The 24,693-nt window shown below is 43.3% G+C and overlaps 1 protein-coding gene across 5 annotated transcripts in view; it reads right to left on the reverse strand.

The window, feature by feature from the left end:
- Positions 1-22,446: 22,446 nt before the first annotated feature.
- The window catches only part of LOC140210965 (uncharacterized), a 99,517-nt gene continuing 97,270 nt past the window's right edge, over positions 22,447-24,693 (reverse strand). For 2 of the 5 annotated variants that reach the window (XM_072280266.1, XM_072280265.1), the window contains exon 10: positions 22,451-23,879. In XM_072280266.1, the coding sequence (XP_072136367.1) occupies positions 23,419-23,879 (461 nt within the window). In that variant the 3' untranslated portion in view covers positions 22,451-23,418. Of the gene's footprint in view, positions 23,880-24,693 lie in introns of all 5 variants that reach the window. The other 3 variants (XM_072280267.1, XM_072280269.1, XM_072280268.1) reach the window with 3 other exon arrangements.

Raw genomic sequence — 24,693 nt, forward strand, 5'->3', positions numbered from 1 at the left:
GGGGAAACCCCGTCCGCCGCCCACCTGGTCTCCCAGTTACGTTGGTTGCTGTACAACTGCCACCTGATTCAGCTTCAAACATCAGTCATCAGCCAGCACACAGTGTACGTTTTACCAAGTACACTTTATAGATATTACTAAGTCTATGAGATTAATAGAAGTTCAATACAGAAAAAGGAATGGAAAAGACGCCAGACTTATCAAAGTTCAATTCCTTCGTGCACACGTTGGAACTCGGGGACCTCTTCGGGACCACTCTGACCCCGTCGACTCGCAGCTCGGGACCACCCAAAGTGATCAATCTGAGCTTTCCCCGCACATCCGTCATCCTCACGGTCTCTCCTCCAAACTCCCTGCCAAAAGCCCTTGGTTCCCAGCTGTATGAGACAGCGTATCACCCCAAGAAAGAACACCATGGACACCCATTGGTTCATAGTACTCTGCTATCTGTTATAACCCAATCAAACTGCCAGCTAGAGACTTTCTCAGCATGTAACATAACAAAGAAGCCATTTTAATTTTAACATAACAAAGAAGCCATTTTAATTACCATACACAGTAACATAAAAGAAGAAACCCCTTCCACACAGAACATTTTCCATAGGCTGTATTTTTCTTTGGAAGCAATAGGTGCATTTGCCTTTCAACCGTTTGTCATTGAAGGCTGTGTGGTCAAGGTCAAAATTTATACGGACAAATAGCTTACCCTTCATTATTGAGACACTGACTTTTCAAGTGTCCAGACGGTGTCCATTATTAAAAAAAAATGTTCTGTGTGCTGTTGTGCTGCCGGGTAAATGTAGTATGAACTTGGTTACCTTTGCCATATCTGAGTCTAGTGTATTGCATTCTGCATGTCTGTTCACCTCCTGTGAGGTGTTTCACCACTTTTCACAATGGGTTCATTCTGTGTTTTCCAGTCACGTGTCATTTAGGGGACTATGGATTTTGTACTTGCCCAAAAAGGTAATTTTCTTTCATTAAGTTTAAGATGACAATTCTCACTTGGTGAGTGTTAATGGTCATCTGTATTTTCACAGACAAAGAGGATTCTGCAGGTTCTGGAATCCTAGAGCAGCACAAACAACAATTTGTTTAATTTTCAGTAATTTCTTCCCCCTCTCCCTTCCCTCTTTTTCTATTCTCCATCTGGCGCCCCTCTTACCTCTTCTTTTCTCCTCACCCGCCCATCACCTCTCTCTGGTACCCCTCCTCCTTCCTTTTCTCCTTTGATCCACTCTCCTCTCCTATCAGATGCCTTCTTCTTCAGCCTTATACCTCTTCCACCTATCACTTTCTAGCTTCTTGCTTCATTCCCCTCCCCCCCCCCACTCACTCACCTTCCTCCTCTCCTGGTCTCACCTATCACCTGCCAGTTTGTACTCCATCCTCTTCCCCACCATCTTATTCTAACTTCTGCCCCCTTCCTTTCCAGTCCTGGTGGAGGATCTCGGCCTGAAACATCAACTGTTTATCCCTTCAATAGGTGTTGCCTGACCTGCCGAGTTCCTCCAGCATTGCATGTGTGTTGTTTTTATTTTCATCTAGTGTTCTATTTTTGTTGTTTTTACACTAATCTGACCTGCAATTTTTGCCATATATTGGTCCCCACCCCCAGCATTTGTTGCAATGACTTTTCTAGTTGAAGATCAGTTGATGGAAAAATTCACATTTTGAGTCAAATCTTTCACCTGATGGATATTTGTTTTACCCCTAAGGCAGAAGCACATCAGAAATAAGATGTATTTATCATCCTTTTATTTTGGTTTGGTTTAGCCAAGCTGAGTGAGATAAATGAACAATCAACTTTACAGGGAATTCCCAGGATATGAATGACCTGATTTTGGAGCAGCACAATAGCGTGATGGTTAGCATAGCATTTTTCAGTACCAGAGATCCGGGTTTATTTCCCGCCACTGCCTGTAAGGAGTTTGTACGTTCTCCCCGTGACAGCATGAGTTTCCTCCAGGTGCTCTGGTTTCCAAAGCTGTACCGGTTGGTAAGTTTCCTTTGTGGACTTTAGTTCAGAACGCTATTTGTTTGTCAGATTTATTTATTTGTCTCTCTCTGCACACTGTGTGTTCAACGGTCTTGTTTTTTTTTAAAAAATGGGTTCTTTTGGGCCTTTCTTGTTTCGTGACAAAAATAGAACACTAGAAAATGCTGGAGGAACTCAGCAGGTTAAGCAGCATCTGTGGAAGGGAATAAACAGTCAACATTTCTGGCCAAGACCCTTCATCGGGACCGGAAAGAAAGGGGGAAGAAGCCAGATAAGGTGGAGGGGAAGGAGTACAAGCTGGCAGGTGACAGGTGAAACCAGGCGAGAAGGAAGGTTAGGAGATGAATCTCAAGGTTATATAATGTATACATACTTTGACAATAAAAGCACTTATCTCAAAAAATAATTTATGGAAATCCAACTTTACTCAAATTCTCACAGACATTTTTAATGCATTTTTCAAACTAGCAAAATCATGGTATCAATGAATGATTAGGTTGGGTATATATCCAATCAGTTTAATTATAGGTATTGCCTGGGTGATTATTCAAAGGAATGATAGAGTGTGTGTGGAGCTGTACAATATGGATTAGACTAGAAAACAGACATTTCTAACTCACGAAGAAATCAGCTTACAGGCAGTCCTCAGGAATGGAACCTTTATGTAACCTGGGACTGCCTATCATTCTTCAGTTACAAACACCCTATACTTTGTAGATGAATGCTTTGGGTTTTGTACATATGGATGAAAATTTAATTTCTTACTGCTTTATTAATCAACTATGATGTGCAATCACTAGATCTGAAAATGGGTTCCTAGTGCAATCATAATAAACAGTCTCTCATTTACACAGGTTCCTTTAGTTTGTTATAGCCAAGGGTGGTAGTGGGGATAAGCTCCCACTAACTATTAAATGCTGCCAATTGCATGCATGTCAATTAGCCTCTGGAATGAAGTCTAGCTCCTAGCCTTCACATGTGGCTTAGTTACTAAGCCCGGTGGAAGCATATTTACTGACAGGAGAAGGTGGGTGTCATTTCGGGCAGATGGGGGCACCCAGCCATAGTTGGCAGTTCATCTAGGAGAAGGAAAACTCTGATCTCAGACTTCCACTGCCTTGCAGCTATACCCATTCATGGGGAAGGCTTCAGGAGTAAGCCCCAAGGGAAAATCGGGAGCTGGAGTCCCAAAGGCAGCCTCGTGTTGAGTTCAACGCTAACTGGCAAATCCAGCGATGTTGCTGGTGCCAAACTGTATCGGTCTCTGCCGTTCCTTTGGGTTCACCAGCTGCATGAAGAGGGAGAGCTTGCTACACGGGCAACAGCTTGCTCTCCATATCGTACTGCCCTGACATACGTAATCTGGACAGCTAGGATTCAAGATCCATGGTTGAACCCGACCAATGGAGACCTCGTCATCATCATTTACATAAACATGAATGGCTTCTAATGTTCAAAGTTCAAAGTAAATTTATTAACAAATTACATAAATGGCACCATATACAACCCTGAGATTCATTTTCTTGTGGGCAGACACGATAAGTCCAATAACCATAATAGAATCAATGAAAGAATGCACCAACAGAGCAGGCAACCAGTGTGAAAAAGACAACCACCTGGGCAAATACAAAAAGAAAGAACAAAAATAATATTAAGTAAATAAGCAATAAAAATCAAAAACATGAGATGAAGAGTCCTTGAAAGTGAGTCCATTAGGTGAGGGAACAGTTCAGTGATGGGGCAAGTGAAGTTAAGTGAAGTTATCTCCTCTGGTTCAAGAGCCTGATGGTTGAGGGGTAATAACTGTTCCTGAACCTGGTGGTGTGCAGGTTCTGAGGCTTCTGTCCCTCCTTCCTAATGGCAGCAGTGAGAAAAGAGCACGGCCTGTGTGGTGGAGGTCCCAGATGTTGGATGTTCCTTCCCTGTGATAGTGCTCTGTGTAGATGTGCTCAATGATGCAGAAGGCTTTACCCGTGATGGACTGGGCTGCATCCATTACTTCTTGTAGGACTTTCCATTCAAGGGCGTTGGTGTTTCCATACCAGGCTGTGATGCAGCCAGTCAATATACTGTCCACTATTCATCTATAGAAGTATGTAAATGTTTTAGATGTCTTGCCAAAACTCCTAAGGAAGTAGAGGCACGGCTGTGCTTTCTTCGTAATTGCACTTAAGTGCTGGACCCAGGACAGGTCCTTTGAAATTATAACACCAAGAAGCTTTTAGTATTTTTCTCTAGAAAAAATCTGAAACACTTAGAGCTGCATACTTTGTTCAACATCCTTGTGTATTTTGTTTCATCCGACCTCCATGGGTAGAATGCTTCCAGGACAGAATACTCCACTATTAACTACCCTAAACATTCCTTCTCTCCAGTAGTGGCACTCAGTTGCTACGCTGATACTGCCAACAAAACAGACTGCAGTTACTCACTCAAGCAATTCCAATCGAACTTTCCAAATCCATAAACACGAGGAATTCTGCAGATGCTGGAAATTCAAGCAACACACATCAAAGTTGCTGGTGAACGCAGCAGGCCAGGCAGCATCTCTAGGAAGAGGTACAGTCGACGTTTCCGGCCAAGACCCTTCGTCAGGACTAATTGAAAGAAGAGCTAGTAAGAGATTTGAAAGTGGGAGGTGGAGGGGGAGATCCAAAATGATAGGAGAAGACAGGAGGGGGAGGGATGGAGCCAAGAGCTGGACAGGTGATTGGCAAAAGGGATACGAGAGGATCATGGGACAGGAGGCCCAGGGAGAAGGAAAAGGGGGGAGGGGGGGAAAAAACCCAGAGGATGGGCAACGGGTATATTCAGAGGGACAGAGGGAGAAAAATGAGAGAGAGAGAAAGAATGTGTGTATATAAATAAATAACGGATGGGGTACGAGAGGGAGGTGGGGCATTAGCAAAAGTTAGAGAAGTCCTGACGAAGGGTCTCGGCCCGAAACATCGACTGTACCTCTTCCTAGAGATGCTGCCTGGTCTGCTGCGTTCACCAGCAACTTTCATGTGTGTTTCCAAATCCATGGCATCTGCCACAAGGACGGAGGCAGGATATGAAGGGAGCTTCACTAACTGCAGTCTCACATTATCCTGATTCGCAAACACGTTGTTGGTCTTTCATCATGGTTGGGACTAAAGCCCTGGAATTCCTTATCCTCTGTGGGGGTATCTTCACAAAAACAACTGGAACAGTTCAAGATCTCCACAAAAAAGGACTGGAGCAGTTTAAGATCTTCACAACAAAGGAATGGAAAGTTTAAGGTGGTAGCTTATCGCCAATTCTCAAGGGCACTTACCAGTGGTCAACTCTGCCTAGAGACCAATAATGAATAAATATAGCACGCTGAGAACTATCTGTCATGAACTGGGTCCTCTGTAGAGTTTTCTGAGGGCTCTGAGCTTTTTACTGTTGTTTTATTCTTTGCATTTTGCATTTTTTGCATTATCAATTATAATTATCTGTATTATTGCACTTTGGGGTTTTATGTGTTATTGTCAGGTCTTCTCTAGTTTACACTTTAAGTTGCTATTGTCCTTGATCATTTCCAATTAATTCTCCTCGAGACTTTGCAGGTCTCCAGTTAAATTATCCTTGGACTTGTGTCTCTTACTAGAATAGTTACTTGTTTAGTTGTAATTAGTTTGGGGTTTTATTAGCTGGGCACAGATTCTTTCGTGCCCTGGAGTGTATTTAAGGGGGCAGTGCTAACCCCTCATTGGCTTGGTTGTCCTGATCCTTGCCTAGAAAATTTCTGGCTGTTATTCTGAATGATCCTTGTAAGTTCTACTGTTTGTCTTTCCCTCCCTTCTTAATAAAATTCCTAGTTTTCTTTAACCTTTCCGAGTGTCTGTGTGATCCTGTGCTTGGGTCCAAAGATGTAGTGTGACAGTATCATTAAGGCTACCATGAAATGCATGTGCAGAAAGATGCTGGAAAAAAAACAGCAATACCATGAAGGATCCCACCTGTTGTGTCTGTGCACAACTACATATCAATTAAATAAAAGCATGCATGAGGGAGATGGCTTTAACTGGTGTATTCACATTTTAGCAAGAGAAGGAGAGGGAGGAAGAGAACAATGTGCATGTGTGGACAACAGCTCATTTGTAGATATCAGGTCAATACATAGTGCTAAGGGTGGGGGGATTATTGCTCTAAAAGAGATAGATTCATACATTACACTTCCCTTTAAATTAATGCAACATAAAACTGTATACAGTATGTAGAAAACATTCAATTTCTCTTTCATAAACCCACATTCCAAATACTCATGCTTTCACAATAACAGTTTGTAACTAACTTCACAGTTCTAAAGGTTAGGTCTATTGGGTGGCGCTCTGTTTCTTTCAGGATAGTGCCTCCTGACTTGTGGAGTGCCATAGGTTTCGCAGGTGTCTCGTCAACGATAATGTTCTCATCACGCCTCTGGACCTGTGGAGTGCATTGGGTTTGATAGGTGTCTTGTCTGAGACAATGCTCTCAGTTTCCTGTGTCACGTTGCTGTCAGGGACATGATCATCACTGAGAGGCAAGTCCGGTGACTGCAATATGGCCGTCTTGTTGGATGCTATCAACTCAGGTGTGTTCTTCAGTTGAGCATCCAGTATCTGGTCCACATAACATCTTCGTGTCTGATCTCTAACACCCGCTGTATGCATTAGTGGTCCGGTTCTTGTAGCCATCCTACCAGATATCCATCTTTCTTCTCAGTAATCACGCACTAGGACTTCCTGTCCAATATCAAAGCTCCTTACTGCTTCACTTGGCATCTGGCTGAACTGATTATTCTGTACTTCCCTCTGTAGATCTGGTATCAAGAGGTCTATGTGAGATCTCAGATTCCTGCTCGTGAATAACATTGCAGATGTTTGATATGCAGTCACATGAACAGAGTTCTGATACGCAGAAAGGAAATTTGTCTACATTGTGCTGTAGAGAAATGCCCTTGTCCATCATTTTAATGGACTTTTTGAAGGTTTGGATAAACCTTTCAGTAAACTGTTTCATTGCTGAGTGGTAAGGACTTGAAGTGTCTGATGCTATTTTTCTTCACAAACAGTTGGAATTCTTCTGATGTGCATTGTGGTCCGTTGTCACTCATAATTTGTTCTGGTAAGCCATTTCTGGCAAAATAGTCCTCAGACTGGAGACAGTCTTTGCTGAAGTGGTTGATTTCATTGGTAAAACCTCCAGCCACTTTGAATAAGTATTCGATAATGATAACCACTCCCATGGATGTAACGGTGCCTGATGGGGGTGCATTTTGAACTTCTTGGCACCCCAAACAGTTTATGCCAAGACGTCAATCTGTTTATCTATTCCTGTCCACCACAGGGAGCTCCGAGTGAGACTCCTCATCTTGACTGTGCCCAACTGTCCTTCATGCGCATTTTCTAACACTCAGAGGGAACCACAACACGAGATCCACACATCAGCATTCTTTGACATACCAACAACTGGCCTCATCTCACTGAGAATTTTGGAAACATAGGGTTAGCAAGAACTGGCCATTCTTGCATGGTGATTTCATAGACTTTTGACAATGTTAGGTCATTCCTTGTTTCCCTTTGTATTTCAGACCAGCAACTGGTCAACCAATGCAGTATGGAAATCTTCTGCGGGGTCACAGAATGAAGACTTTTCTTCTTCAGTTGCCAACGGTGGAAGACATAACAAGCCGTCAACATTGCTGAGTTGTTTGGTACCCTTGAACTCTATATCATAAGAATGGACTCCTGGGAGTAGTGCCCAATCTTGTAATTGGGTAGCAATCATCACTGGAATTCCCTTTCTGGCATTGAAAATGGACACAAGGAGTTGGTGATCTCTCCCTAGCTAAGCTTTTGTCCATAGAGGTAGTGGTGAAACTTTTTTATTCCCCATACTAGACTAAGGGCCTCTCAATCAACCTGTGCGTAGTTGCATTCTGCATTTGTTATGAACTTGACACAAATGCAAATTGGACCCATCTTTCATAATGTCTGACAAAATGGCTCCAATGTCATAAGGGGACGCATCCAATGCAAGTCTGATGGGCAGGGATGGGTGAGCAGTTAATTGGATGTTATAAGTCTCTTTGTTTCCTTGAATGCTGCTTCACATCTTTCTGACCATTTCCACTTTGCTCCTGTCTGTAACAGTGCATTCAATGGGTGCAGCACTGTAGCAATGTTTGGGAGGAACCAGTGATAGTAGTTTACAAGGCTCAGGTATGACCTGAGTAGTGACACATTTTCCGGTTTGGATGCCTGTAGCATTGCTTCAATATTCTCTTGTAACTTATGTAAGCTCTGCTTGTCAATGAAATGTCCACAACAGGATATTTCATTCTTGAAAAACTCACATTTCTCTCTCTTTGTGCGCAGAGCATACTCACTCAGCCTGGTAAGCACCTTACCAGGTTTTGGGGGTGCTCTTCATCATTCTTGCCCGTCACAATAATGACACCAGGGTAACATTGTGTTGCTGGGATACCTTGGAGCACTTGGTCCATTGCTCTTTGCCAAATTGCTGGAGCTGAGGCGACGCCAAAGACGAGTTAATTATACTGGAATCGTCCGTTGTGAGTGTTGATCGTGTTTAACTTCCTACTTGACTCCTCAATCTCCATTTGCAGATAGACTTGTGACAAGTTCATCTTTGAAAACCTCTCCCTGTCTGCCAAAGATGCAAAAATGTCTTCTATTCATGGCAAGGGATGCTGCACAGTACGCAGCAGTTGATGCTCACCTTGAAAACCTCACATATGGAAAAGGCTCTGGCCTTCCCTTTCTTGATCACTGGGACAATTGTCGTGGCCCAGTCGCTCCACTCAACCTTGGAGAGAATTCCAGCCGCCTGCAAGCTCTGAAGTTCAGCATCCGCTTTAGGATGTAGTGTGTACGGCACTGGACTGGCTTTATGGAATCTTGATGTTTCATCCAGTTCAATTCTGGCCTTCATGCCTTTGAGTTTACCAATCCTTTCTCAAACACCTCCTCATTCACATTAAGCAGCTGTACCAGTCCCTAGTTAGTGCTACCATTTGGGCTGCCTTTGCCTGTTGATGTCACAGTGAGAGCTTTGACTGAGTGCCAGTCTTGTTGGATTTTTCTCAACAACAACTTACCTCCGAAAAGTGCCGGCCCTCCACTTTTCAATACAATCTCTAACTGTTGTATTTGGCCTCCATACATCACACTTAGTTTCAGTTTGCCTTTGGAAGACACTTTTTCACCTGTGTACTGTATGTCCTTAGCATCACTAAGGTCTTCTCTAATGGTATCTTAGAAAACAGTCCGTTGTAGTCAGCCTCTGGAATTATGGACAAAGCTGACCCCACATCCAGCTCCATTTTCTATTTTACACCAGACACATCTATTGTGAACCATATTATATTGTGATCTTCTTCAGTAATACTACGCAGTTCTAGGCATGACAGTTCACCTTTGTCAGACTCTATGTTGTCTGATTCTGTTTTACATTGCAACAAGAGAGAGAGGAGAGAAAGGAGAGAGGGAAGAGAGAGAGAAGAGAGCGAGAGAGAGCAATGCACATGCGTAGACAACAGAGCAAACGCAGACAACTGATGAGTACATAGTGTTGGGGGGGGGGGTTATTGCTCTAAGGGAGATAGATCTATACATTACACCACTAACCCTGCTTATGGTCATTTTTCCCACTGCACATCAAGCATCCACAGAGTACATAGCATCCATACCAGAACCACAAAGCTCAGCAGTTACTTTCTCCAAGCAGTAAGGCTGGTCAACACCTCAACTCACTAACCCACCCCTCCACACCCCAACCATCACTACTTTATTACTTCCAGTCAGTCACTGAATGTACAGACACTCCTGCACCTAGTCACTTTATGTACATATAAAAAAATCTATATACATAAACTATCTTATTTATTGTGTTTTCATTTTTTTTTATTAATATGTTCTTTATCTTAATGTGTTTTTTGAGCTGCATTGGGGCTGGTGTAACAATTATTACTGGAAATGGCACTAAACAATCTTGAATATTGAACATCTGAAAAGTTTCCTCCACACGTCTGATAAAATACATCATTGCCCTCCGAATCTGTGTTTCTTTCTTCAAAGCCATAAATTGTTCTTGAAAGTTCACATTGCAATATCTCTGAAGATCCATCCTGGGCCCAAGGTATTGATGAAATTTATGAAGAGGAAAATATGGCTATATTTCATTAGAGATTTGACTTAAGCAATTTCTACAGATGTACCATGGAAGGCATGCTGATTGATTTCATTGTCATCTGGTATGCCACTGACATGGTGTCTAAGACTTTTGCACAGTAGCTGTATTTGTCAATATAGAGCAGAGAGTGAATCTGTAATTCTGGCAAGAGCAAAGGATATTGGGAGTGGCAAGGGTTGATTGCATGGCAGGGGTGTGGGACAGGTGGCAGAGAAGGGGCAGGAGGGTGACGTGGGTGCAGACACACCCAGCCCTGAAACACCAGGCAAAGTCATTTGATTCCAAACAATTGTTTTATTGATCATTACAGAATGTCTCTCTGGTGTTTCTTGCTTCCTTCCCCTTTCTCCAAAACTAATTCCCCTCTCCCTGCCCCCTTCCCACTCTCAGTTCACAATAGAGACCCATATCAAAAATCAGGTTTATCATCACTCACATGTCATGAAATCTGCTGTATTTTATAGTAGCAGCAGTGCAGTACCATACATAAAATTGCCACTCGCCTGCAGGTCACCTTTGTTGCATTTTTCTGCAAGCTTCACCTTTAAATCTGCGGTTGTTTGGTGTGTGTGAGCCCCTGCCTCAATGGTTACGTAATTTGTTCGACCAGGCTGGTTTCAGTTTAGACACTGCAACTTCGTTCACGCTCACTTTCATTCCAGACTGCAACTCAATTGTGTTTCTGTCTGCGGTTTCCATTGAAACAGTGATTTCAACTGCTCTTTGAAACATGAGCTGTGACTCAGTTAGGAGCTGATTTTGAATGCTCTCTATTAAGATTCTACAAACTAAACAATCTCCTAGTGTATCATTAAGACTATCATCAAAATGCCAATGCTCGGACCATCTCTTTAGTTCAGTCACATATGCGGAAATGGATTCCCCCTTCTTTTTGATTCAGTTAATGAAACCTAAAGCATTCAGCAATTAACAATGACTTTGATTCTAAATGTTGCTGCATTAAAAAAAAGGATCTAGTGCTTTTCTGGCGTATATGACGAATAAACTCTTCTCGGACTTCCAGCTGGGTACAGGTATCAATTATGACCAATGTTCTGATGCCAAACTCTGCCAACTTCTTCAGGGATGATGCATGGGCAAACATATACACCTCCTGTGCTCCTTGATGCGGGTTTCCACTGTGCGCCCTGTCTGGCCAATATAGCCTGCTCCACATTCACAGGGAGTCTTGTAAACATCAGCTGACCTGAGTCCCAGGTCACCTTTGACCCGCTTAAGCCTTATGGGTTTGTGTATGGTATTAATCCGGTATTTCTTCAGGGTCCTGGTGATCCTTCCAGAAACCGTGGAAATATAGAGAAGACCAGCAGTAGCAACGATTTCCTCCTCGATTTTAGGTTTCCTGGTTTTTCTGTCAGCCCTTTTAAGGGCCCGATTGATTTGCTTCACCTTGTAGCCATTCTGTGGGAATGTTGTGTGTAATCATCTTCTTTCCTCGAGAAGACTCTCCAGGTCTGAAATAGTTTTTGCACGCTTAATCAAAGTAGAAAGAACCACTCTATGTTGGAAGGTGGCTGTTATTTTTGAGGTATAAGTCTGTGTGAGTGGATTTCCGATAGACACCATGCCTGAGGCTACCATCTTGTTTCCATCATATTAGATTGTCCAGGAATGGGAAGCAACCGTTCTTCTCTATTTACATTGAAAATCGCTGGTTTGGATGTATACTGTTCAGATGGTCCTGGAACTGTTGGAGTGCCTGGAGTCCATGAGGCCACACTATGAAGGTGTCATCAATGTGCCTGAAGAAACATTTGGGGTGTAAGCGTGATGAACTCAGAGCCCTCTCCTCAAATATAGAAATCAGCAATAGCCAGTGACAAGGGCAACCCCATGGCAATTCTATCCATTTGTTCATTATTGTTGATAATTTCCACAGGAGGTGGATCCGTTTGGGCTCCTGGAGAAATCGCCAGTAGCAGAACATTGCATTCATGATGGGCATGGGATTGACTTAGACAGCACAAAACTACTGTGCCGTGCCAATGGCTTTTGGAACTGCCTGGTAGAGGAAGCCATTGAAATAAAACTGGAGGAAAAGAATTTTAACAAGGACGAAGGTCTCGCTCTAAGTAAGAACTGGAATTCTATTATAAACAAGGTGGGAGAGTGGAAACCTGATTGGATGAGGACTAACCAATCAGAAGGGATGGAATAAAAGGGTGTAAATAGCACCGGACCAGATTTACCCAGACATCATCCCTGAAGAAGATGGCAGAGTTTGCCATTGACACGTTGGTTATAATCAATAGCTGTATCCATCTGGAAGCCTGGGAAGAGTTTATTCACTCCTGCATTACATTGACAGTATCAGGAAAGCTCATTTCTGCAAGTTTGGTTGTAGCAGTCAAACTTTGAAGCAAACTGTATGACTTTACACCTCATGTACAGCAAAATTGGCACTCACTTCTTATTAGCAATTTCCTCTGCTTCAAAATACTGTTCCAATAACTCAGTATACGTGACCCAATTGAAACATACAAAATGCTGCATCTACGGAAAAGAGTAAACGGTCAACGTTTCGTGCTGACACACAAAATGCTGATGGAACGCAGCATCTATAGGAAGAGGTACAAGTGGCGTTTCTTGTACCTCTTCCTATAGATGCTGCCTGGCCTGCTACATTCCACCAGCATTTTGCGTGTGTTGCTTGAATTTCCAGCATCTGCAGATTTCCTCGTGTTAACGTTTTGTGCCGAGTCTGATCAAAGAGTCTCGGTCTGAAACATCGACTGTTTACTCTTTTTCATAGATGCTGCCTGGCCAGCTGAATTCCTCCAGCATTTTGTGTGTGTTGCTCTGGATTTCCAGTATCCACAGACCTTCTCATGTTTATACATAAGCCAATTACCCATTGTGTAATCAAACTCGTCAATCTTTCTGATGTAGCCAGTCATTTCTGATTTTTTAAATGATTATTATCACCTGTTACTCAGTCTTTATGAACCATGTATTCTTCAGTTTTCTGAGCTTTCTTTTAAAAAAATTGGATCGTGTCTTCCCTTCCGAAGAACGCCGTTGTTTTTAAAACTCAACCGTCTTCACATGCTGGCTGTTTTTGTTTTCAACTTGACCATCTCACCACCTGCTGGGGTGCCTTTAACACCCTTGAGGTGTTATTTTTCAGTTCAAACTTCTCGCTCCACTTTAACAGCTCAGTAGCCATCTTGGGTATGTTTTAAAATACCATGTCACTAATGGTATGTTTTGTAACGTCCGAAATACAGGTGTTAGCTCGGAATTTACTTTAAGGAGGTGCACACGTATCACGTGGTAGCGTGATGACGTATGCAATTAACGTATTTTTAAACAAATAAGAATAGTTAATCAAACAATAGATATGCAAGATTACTCAAATATTATTGAAATATCAAATACACAACATGTACTCTCTGTTTAGCCACCCCTCCCTGCCAATCAGAGTCACATGAAGCCACAGGAGCAGGTGGTGGATGGTCGTACGAGCTGCTTGTGCATATCACAAGTCCTGGTTATGCGACCACTGACACCAGCTCTGAAGAGTATTGATAATAGCTGGGGTCACCCATCTTGTAAAGGCACTGCCCAGAAGAGGCCAATAGCAAACCACCTGTGTAGACAAATTTACTAAGAACAATCACGGTCATGGAAAGACCATGATTGCCCAAGTCATCCGACATGGCACATAACAGCGGCCACAAAACCCCTGATTAATTCATTTTCCTCCAGCTGACTAGTAATATTGTACCAGATCAATGTATTTACAAGCTTTCCCAAGACTGACGTTAAACTGGCTGGCCTGCAGTTTTTGGAACTACCCTTTCTCCCTCATGTGACCCAATTCATATCCAGATAACATTGGATAAACACAATCAATGCCCCTCCTCAGATACTTCCATCTAAATGTTTGGATGCAGCCTGTGGTAAATTACCAACTTTAAATTCAGCCAAGTCTTCCTCCGCCCTATCAAATTGTAATGTATCTAGTATCTCAACTATAAACACAAGGAAGTCTGCCGAAGATGGAAATCCAAAGCAACACACACAAAATGCTAGAGAAACTCAGCAGGGAGAATCCATGGAAATGAACAAATAGTCAACATTTTGGGCTGAGACCCTTCTTCAGGACCGGAAAGGAAGGGGAATGGCACCAAAATAAAAAGTTGGGGGGAGGGGAAGGAGGCTAGCTATAAGGTGATACGTGAAGCCAGGTGGGTGGGAAAGGTAAAGGGCTAGAGAAGAAGGAATCTGTGAGGGGAGGAGAATGGGCCATAGGAGAAAAGTGAGGAAGGGGGGATCTAGGGGAAGATGATAGGCAAGTGAGAAGAGGTAAGAGGCCAGAATGGGGAATAGAAGAAGAGGGGAGAAGAGAATTTTTTTTTACTGGAACAAGAAATCAATGTTCATGCCATCAGGTTGGAGACTACCCAGATGGAATATAAGGAGTTGCTCCTCTACTCTGAGGGTGCCCACATCTTGGCACAAGAGGAGGCTGTGGAGCAACATGGTGGAACGGGTTTGAGAATCAGAATTTAAAAGTTTGGCCATTGGGAAGTTCCACTTTAGGCTGATGGAGCGGAGGTGCTCGCCAAAGCGTCCCCCAATTTACAACAGGTCTCACCAATGTGGAGGAAGAACACCAAAAACAATAGACAACCAATAACATTATAATATCTCAACTATCTCCTTCATTATTAGTTTGGAAGTACTCTTCCCTGGAGCAGACAGGTGAAAATTAATCATTTAGTAACTAAATAATGCCCATAAAATCTATTCACAAGTTCCTTTTACTTTCTTTAATAAATCCCACTGCTCCAGCCGCTACCTTTTTCTCACTTATATGACTATAAATCACTTTTGGATTCACATTTGTGTAGGTAGCTAATCTTTTGTCTTGAGTTTTTTTTTCTCTCATTTATTTTCACTTCTGATAGCTTTGTAAACAGATTGATTTTCATTGGAATTTATAGCCTCCAAATTGTCATAAGCAGATTTTTTTGTTTGCTTTCGTTTTCCTTTTCTCTGTGTCTTTTTCATTAACCAGGGAGATCTGTATTTATTTGTTCTTCCTTTGCCCCTCATGGGATTGTAGATCAATCATGTGTGAACTATTTCTTCCTTCTAGGTAACCCAATGCCCTTATGCAGTGTGTCTGCCAACTTTTGGTTCCAATTTACCTGGGCCTGATCACATTGGAATTACCTTTCCTCAAGACAACTATATTTACTTCAGACTGTTCCTTCTTGTCTTCTGTAAATAACATTTTTAGGGTGACATGTTAGCATAGTGGTTAACGCAATCACTTTACAGTGCCAGAGATCACTGCCTGGGGTTCGATTGCCGCCACTGTCAAAGTTAAAGTATATAATAATAGGCATCCGTTAGTCTCATGAGACCATGGATTTGCACCTTGGAAAGTTTCATACTGGTCTTCCATAAGTTGTATAGAAGACCAGCAGTTGCCCATGCTGCAAGTCTCCCCTCTCCACGCCACCAATGTTGTCCAGGGGAAGGGCATTGGGACCCATACAGCTTGGCACCAGTGTTGTTGCAGAGTAATGTGCGGTTAAGTTCAAGGACACACACACTGCCTCAGCCAAGGCTCGAACTAGCGACCAACAACTCACCAGACGAATGCCTTAACCATTTGGCCACGCGCCAACACACAAATTTAAAGTATATACAGTATACAACTCTGAGATTTATCTTCCACACAGACAACCATGAAACAAAGAACCATGGAATTTGTTCAAAGAATTAAAAAAAATCAACCCCCCCCCACAAGCAAAAAAAAAGACAAATCATGCAAGCAGCTAAAAAGATGAGCAAAAACACAGGATAACAAATACACAAAAGCAGCCAGTGAGTGAGTGGGCCAGTGAAGGAGTGGAGCTTTGAGTCTTTGACTCGAGGGGCTTCGATGAGAAGAGGCGGAGGACAAGCTTGCTCGCAGTTAGTCTTTACAATGTCTCCTGAGATGGTGATGTGCCTCTCATGTGAGATGTAGCAGTCTTGGGGGAACGCCCCTCTCCCACAGAGTCACATCCGCCAGAAGTGCATACGGCTGGGCGATCTGGAAGACCATGTAAGGAATCTGGAGCAGCAGCTGGATGAGCTTCGACTCATAAGGGAGAATGAGGCAGTCATAGATGAGAGCTACAGGGAGGTAGTCACACCTAGGCTGTCGGAAGCAGGTTGTTGGGTGACAGTGCTACGTGACAGTGATGGTAAGAATCGGAGGAGATGGCAGTTGAATGCGTGGCTGAGGAGTTGGTGCAGGGAGCAGGGTTTTAGATTTTTGGATCATTGGGATCTCTTCTGGGGAAGGTGGGACCTGTACAGATTGGATGGGTTGCACCTGAACTCAAGGGGGAGCAATATCCTTGCAGGTAGGTTTGCTGGCATGGTTCGGGAGGGTTTAAACTAATTTGCAAGGGGGATAGGACCCAGAGCGATAGAACAGTGAAAGAAGTACATGGAGTAAAGCCAGATCTAACATATAGAGAGGCTTTGAGAAAAGAGAAGCAGAATAAACAGTGTAAAGACAGTAAGGTAGAAGGGCTGAAATGTGTGTACCTCAATGCAAGAAGCATCAGGAACAAAGGTGATGAACTGAGAGCTTGGATACATACATGGAATTATGATGTAGTGGCCATTATAGAGACTTGGCTGGCACCAGGGCAGGAATGGATTCTCAATATTCCTGAACCTCAATGCTTTAAAAGGGATAGAGAGGGTGGAAAAAGGGGAGGAGGGGTAGCATTACTGGTCAGGGATACTATTACAGCTACAGAAAGGGTGGGTAATGTAGCAGGATCCTCTTTTGAGTCAGTATGGGTCAAGTCAGGAACAGGAAGGGAGCAGTTACTCTATTGGGGGTATTCTATAGGCCCCCTGGTAGCAGCAGAAATACAGAAGAGCAGATTGGGAGGCAGATTTTGGAAAGGTGCAAAAATAACTGGGTTGATATCATGGGTGACTTTAACTTCTCTAATATTGATTGGCACCTGATTAGTTCCAAGGGTTTAGATGGGGCAGAGTTTGTTAGGTGTGTCCAGGATGGATTCCTGTCACAGTATGTGGACAAGCCAACTAGGGGAATGCCATACTAGATCTAGTACTAGGTAATGAACCGGGTCAGGTCACAGATCTCTCACTGGGTGAGCATCTGGGGGACAGTGACCACCGCTCTCTGCCTTTAGCATTATCATGGAAAAGGATAGAATCAGAGAGGACAGGAATTTTTTTAATTGGGGAAGGGCAAATTATGAGGCTATAAGGCTAGAACTTGCAGGTGTGAATTGGGATGATGTTTTTGCAGGGAAATGTACTATGGACATTTGGTCGATGTTTAGAGATCTCTTGCAGGATGTTAGAGATAAATTTGTCCCGGTGAGGAAGATAAAGAATGGTAGGGTGAAGGAACCAAGGGTGACAAGTGAGGTGGAAAATCTAGTCAGGTGGAAGAAGGCAGCATACATGAGGTTTAGGAAGGAGGGATCAGATGGGTCTATTGAGGAATATAGGGAAGCAAGAAAGGAGATTAAGACGGGGCTGAGAAGAGCAAGAAGGGAGCATGAGAAGGCCTTGGCAAGTAGGGTAAAGGAAAACCCCAAGTCATTCTTCAATTATGTGAAGAGAAAAAGAATGGCAGGAGTGAAGGTAGGACCGATTAGGGATAAAGGTGGGAAGATGTGCCTGGAGGCTGTGGAAGAGAGCGAGGTCCTCAATGAATACTTCTCTTCGGTATTCACCAATGAGAGGGAACTTGATGATGGTGAGGACAATATGAGTGAGGTTGATGTTCTGGAGCATGTTGATATTAAGGGAGAGGAGGTGTTGGAGTTGTTAAAATACGTTAGGATGGATAAGTCCCCAGGGCCTGATGGAATATTCCCCAGGCTGCTCCGTGAGGCAAAGAAAGAGATTGCTGAGACTCTGGCTAGGATCTTTATGCCCCATTGTCCACGGGAATGGTACCAGAGGATTGGAGGGAGGCGAATGTCATCCCCTTGTTCAAAAAAGGCAGTAGGGGTAGTCCGGGTAATTATAGACCAGTGAGCCTTATATCTGTGGTGGAAAAGCTGTTGGAAAAGATTCTTAGAGATAGGATCTCTGGACATTTAGAGAATCATGGTCTGATCAGGGACAATCAGCATGGCTTTGTGAAGGGCAGATCGTGTCTAACAAGCCTGATAGAGTTCTTTGAGGAGGTGACCAGGCATATAGATGAGGGTAGTGCAGTGGATGTGATCTATATGGATTTTAGGAAGGCATTTGACAAGGTTCCACACGGTAGGCTTGTTCAGAAAGTCAGAAGGCATGGGATCCAGGGAAGTTTGGCCAGGTGGATTCAGAATTGGCTTGCCTGCAGAAGGCAGAGGGTCATGGTGGAGGGAGTACATTCAGATTGGAGGATTGTGACTAGTGGTGTCCCACAAGGATCTGTTCTGGGACCTCTACTTTTCGTGATTTTTATTAACGACCTGGATGTGGGGGTAGAAGGGTGGGTTGGCAAGTTTGCAGATGACAGAAAGGTTGGTGGTGTTGTAGATAGTGTAGAGGATTGTCAAAGATTGCAGAGAGACATTGATAGGATGCAGGAGTGGGCTGAGAAGTGGCAGATGGAGTTCAACCCGGAGAAGTGTGAGGTGGTACACTTTGGAAGGACAAACTCCAAGGCAGAGTACAAAGTAAATGGCAGGATACTTGGTAGTGTGGAGGAGCAGAGGGATCTGGGGGTACATGTCCACAGATCCCTGAAAGTTGCTTCACAGGTAGATAGGGTAGTTAAGAAAGCTTATGGGGTGTTAGCTTTCAGAAGTTGAGGGATAGAGTTTAAGAGTTGCGATGTAATGATGCAGCTCTATAAAACTCTGGTTAGGCCACACTTGGAATATTGTGTCCAGTTCTGGTCGCCTCACTATAGGAAGGATGTGGAAGCATTGGAAAGGGTACAGAGGAGATTTGCCAGGATGCTGCCTGGTTTAGAAAGTATGCATTATGATCAGAGATTAAGGGAGCTAGGGCTTTACTCTTTGGAGAGAAGGAGAATGAGAGGAGACATGATAGAGGTGTACAAGATAATAAGAGGAATAGATAGAGTGGATAGCCAGCGCCTCTTCCCCAGGGCACCACTGCTCAATACAAGAGGACATGGCTTTAAGGTAAGAGGTGGGAAGTTCAAAGGGGATATTAGAGAAAGGTTTTTTACTCAGAAAGTGGTTGGTGCGTGGAATGCACTGCCTGAGTCAGTGGTGGAAGCAGATACACTAGTGAAGTTTGAGAGACTACTAGACAGCTATATGGAGGAACTTAAGGTGAGGGGTTATATGGGAGGCAGGGTTTGAGGGTTGGCACAACATTGTGGGCCGAAGGGCCTGTACCGTGCTGTACTATTCTATGTTCTATGTTCTATAATCAACACAGCTCAGGGTTCCTTATCTGTAGGCTGCTCTGATCCAAAATCGCCCAAACTAGCAACAAAAAAGGAGCAATCAAAAAAACTAGAACACATCATAATTGTGAATTAGAGCCACAATCCACAAATTATGTCGATTAGTCATAGTCATAGTCATACTTTATTGATCCCGGGGCAAATTGGTTTTCGTTACAGTTGCACCATAAATAATTAAGTAGTAATAAAACCATAAATAATTAAATAGTAATATGTAAATTATGCCAGGAAATAAGTCCAGGACCAGCCTACTGGCTCAGGGTGTCTGACCCTCCAAGGGAGGAGTTGTAAAGTTTGATGGCCACAGGCAGGAATGACTTCCTATGACGCTCTATGTTGCATCTCGGTGGAATGAGTCTCTGGCTGAATGTACTCCCGTGCCCAACCAGTACATTATGTAGTGGATGGCAGACATTGTCCAAGATGGCATGCAACTTAGACAGCATCTTCTTTTCAGACACCACCATCAGAGAGTCCAGTTCCATCCCCACAACATCACTGGCCTTAAGAATGAGTTTGTTGATTCTGTTGCTGTCTGCTACCCTCAGCCTGCTGCCCCAGCACACAACAGCAAACATGATAGCACTGGCCACCACAGACTTGTAGAACATCCTCAGCATCGACCGACAGATATTAAAGGACCTCAGTCTCCTCAGGAAATAGAAATGGCTCTGACTCTCCTTGTAGACAGCCTTGCCTTGCTCTGGCACCATCCTCTGACAGCATAGAGGAAGAGAGAAAGAGATCATTCAAACACAAGGGCCTTCCTCTGGCAGCAGAGGGCAAAAGGGAGAGAAACCATCACACACAGATACTCTAAGGAGTTTATACATTCTCATTGCCATGAGGGTTTCTTCCAGGTGCTCACACATTCCAAAGATGTAATGTTAGGATAAGGGTTAGTGAGTTGTGGGTTTCCTATGTTGGTGCCAGAAGCATGGTGACACTTGCAGACTTGCCCTCAGTACATCAATGACACACTATTTATTTCACTGCATGTTTCAAATAAACCTAATCTTTCATCTTTACCCTAAACTGTATGATACGTTGATCACTATCTCCTAAATATTCCCCTAAAAATCTTGGTGCATTTGACACTATTTCCCCCATCCACTACTTTCTCCAGAACCAGATCCTTAATACCTCCTTCCTCATTGAACAGTTTTAGAAAATTAACCTGAGCATATTTTAGGAATACTTCACCCTCTCTAACCTGCAAAATGCTTCAATCTCTTTTACTCTGAGTTCACTGAAGCCCCACCCCTTCTTCCCTGCTTTCTGATTCTATTTTGAGGTTCCCATACCCTTGGTAGATTAGTTGATTTTTTTTTCCCATTTCCTCTATTGAGACTTTGTAAAACACTGGTGAGGCCTCACTTGGAGTACTGTGAGCAGTTTTGGACCCTTAGCTTAGAAAGAATGTACTGAAACTGGAGAGGGTTCAAAGATTGTTCACAAAAATGATTCCAGGATTGAATGCCTTGTAATAGTTACATCCAGACACGCAGGACAGGAGCATGGTCCCATTGTGTATTCCAGGGACCAGCTGCTTGCGTTAATGCCGGCTGGTTTAGCGAGCAGAGCGGCGGACACCCCTGCTGAAATCTGGAGGAAAACACACAGAGGATGCAGGGGGGGATCACAAAGTCGAGGAAAGAAGACCGGATTGAGACAACAGAGACTTATGGAGAAGAGGAGTTCGGTGGGTAATAAAATGGACGAGTTCACGGCGCTAGTCAGGCGTCAGAGAACATTTTGGGAGTGTAGTGTTATGTGTTTTACTGAAACGGGGCTGCACGAGGACATACCCGATCAAAACTTCTCCATGGATGGTTTCCAGACCGTTCCGGCTGACCGGAAGTGCACTGAGAGCGGTAAGCGTAAAGGAGTTGGGTGCTTACTGTTCTGGCTAACAACAGATAGTGCAATCCCGGTCATATTACGGTCGAGGAATGTGTTTGTAGACTGGATATTGAACTTTTTACTGTTGAACTTCGGCCACATTCCACCGAGATACAACACTGGGCGGCACAGGAGGTCGTTCCTGCCCGTGGCCATCCAACTTGCAGTTCCTCCCGTGGAGGGTCAGGCACCCTGAGCCAATAGACTGGTCCTGGACTTATTTTCCATCTGGCATAGTTTGCTTTTTGTTGTTTGATTGTTTGTGGTTTTTGTATTGCTATATTTACGCTCTATTCTTGGTTGGTGCAGCTGTAACGAAACCCAATTTCCCTCGGGATCAATAAAGTATATCTATCTATCTAATATGAAGAGCACTTGATGGCTCTGGGATTGTATTCACTAGAATTCAGAGAATTGAAGGGTGACCTCATTGAAACCTATCGTATGGTGAAAGGCATAATAGAGTGGATATGAAGAGGATGTTTCCCATGGTGAGAGAGTCCAAGACTAGAGGCCACAGCTTCAGATTACAGCGGCATCCTTTTAGAATGGAGATGAGGAGGAACTTCTTTAGTCAGACAGTGGTGAATCTGTGGAATTCGTTGCCACAGGCAGCTGTGGAGGCCAAGTCTTAATGTATATTTAAGGCAGATAAATTCTTGATTGGTCAGGGCATGAAGGGTTACGGGGGAAAAGCAGGAGACTGGGGCTGAGAAGAAAAATGGATCAGCCATGATGAATTGGCAGAGCAGACTCAATGGGCTAAGTGGCCTGCTCCTATATCTTATGGCATTTTAATCTTAGTACCTAGAAGAAGATATAAGATTTGGTTTATTGTACATCAAAGTATTGAAACATACAGTGAAATGTGGTGTTTCCGTGAAATCAAATCAACGAGGATTGCGCTGGGCATCCTGAAAGTGTCGGCACATTTCTCGCGCCAATGTAGCATGCCCATAACTCAGTAACAATAACCATATGCCTTCAGAATGTGGGAGGAAACCCACGCAGTCACAGGGAGAATGTGCAAACTCCTATCAGGTTGGAATTGAACCCAACTGGTGATAGCTGGCGCTGTTCAGTGATCACCATCCCACCCTAGTTGATTCTAATGAAATTCCTTGACTCATTCAATGTTTGGTTCTGTCTGATTCCCAATAACCTTGGAAAGTGGATTAGATTAGATTATGAGGACACACACTCCTCTTTTATTGTCATTTCGTAATGCATGCGTTAAGAAATGATACAATGTTCCTCCAGAATGATATCACAGAAACACAAGACAAACCAAGATTGAAAAACTGACAAAAACCACATAATTATAACATATAGTTACAACAATGCAAAGCAATACCGTAATTTGATAAAGAACAGACCATGGGCACGGTAAAAAAAAAGTCCCAAAGTCTCTTGAAAGTCCCATCATCTCATGCAAACGGTAGAAGGAAGAAAAACTCTCCCTGTCATGAGCTTCCAGCGCCACAAACTTGCCGATGCAGCACCCTGGAAGCACCTGACCACAGCCGACTCTTGAGTCCGTCCGAAAACTTCGAGCCTCCGACCAGCCCTCCGACACCGAGCACCGAGCACCATCTCTGCCAAGCGCTTCGACCCCGGCCTTGAAAACAGGCAATAGGCAAAGCCAAGGACTTGGGGCCTTCCCCCTCCGGAGATTCTCAATTGTACAGTAGCAGTGGCCGCGAAGCGGGCATTTCAGAAGTTTCTCCAGATGTTCCTCCGTGCTTCTCATGTCTGTCTCCATCAAATCAGGATTGTGCATGGTACCTACTTACAAATACGATATCATTTTGGAGCAGCCGCGCGTGCTGCCATCTTCTCCTCCCCTCATTGGAATTCAATGACTCACAGAGGACTGACAGCACTGGGAACTAGGAGAAGCTTCTACCTTTTCAAGCTTATACTGCATTAGCTTTCCATGTTTAAGATCATGTCCCGGGGTTTTAATTTTCCGTTTTGTATCATCTGCACCTTGAATGATATTCATGCTTTTGAGCATTGTGAATTGGGTGCTATTTAAATGCTTTAGCACATTGTGTGGCACTGTGAACTTATGCTGACGAAATGGTCCATACTTGTTTTCTACACATTTCTCATTCACATGGAAGTATACATTTGATGGCTTAAATGCAAGATGCTTCTGTTTGCATCCAGAGAAGTATTCTCGAAAATCTTCAGTTTTCAATACCAAGTCTGGATCTTCTCCATCAAGGAGCTGTTTTCTGCATCCATAACATTTCCATGGCTTCCCTTTCACCATGGAGAGGACAAGAACTTCAAATCTTTTTACCTGCATTTCTGAAATAGGTAAAAAAGACAATGTCAATGACATAGCAGATCAGTTCGAACAGACGCATCATCGGCTCCATCATACCAGCCATTGAGGGCATACATTCAGAAAGGTGCTAGAAAAAGACCAGCAATATCATGAAGGATCCCACACACCCTACTCATGGACTATCTGTCCTACTCCCATCATGAAGGAGGTTATGTAGCACCCACGCCAGGAATACAAATCTCAAAAACACTTACTTTTCCCAAGCAGTAAGGCTGATCAATATCTCCACCCACTAAACTTCCCTCCACACCCCCAACCATCACTACTTTATCATTTCCTGTCAGAGTCACCTTATGTATAGACACTCCAGTACCCAGCGTCACCTTATGGACATACAATCCATACGTAACCCATCTTATGTATTTATATTTATTGTGTTCTTTATCTTATTGTATTTTTTGTGCTGCATCAAATCCAGAGTAACAATTATTTTGTTCTCCTTTAAACTTGTATACTGGAAATGACATTAAACAATCTTGAATCTTGAACATCTGAGAAGTTTCCTCCGTGTGTCTGACAAAATACATTATTGCTCTCAGAATTTGTGTTTCTTTCTTCAAAGCAATAAACTGTTCTTGAAAGTTCACATTGCAATAACTTTAATAGATGAACACCATACAAAATGCAGGAAAACTCAGCAGGTCAAAGTTCAAAGTCAACTTATAATAAAGGTGCATGTTTATCAGCATGTACAAGTCTGAGATTCATTTTCTTGTGGGCATTCACAGTAAATACAAAGAAACACAATAGATTCAGTGAAAAACCATACATAAC

This window comes from Mobula birostris, chromosome 16 (genome assembly GCF_030028105.1).
Source record: "Mobula birostris isolate sMobBir1 chromosome 16, sMobBir1.hap1, whole genome shotgun sequence".
Classification (NCBI taxonomy): Eukaryota; Metazoa; Chordata; class Chondrichthyes; order Myliobatiformes; family Myliobatidae; genus Mobula; species Mobula birostris.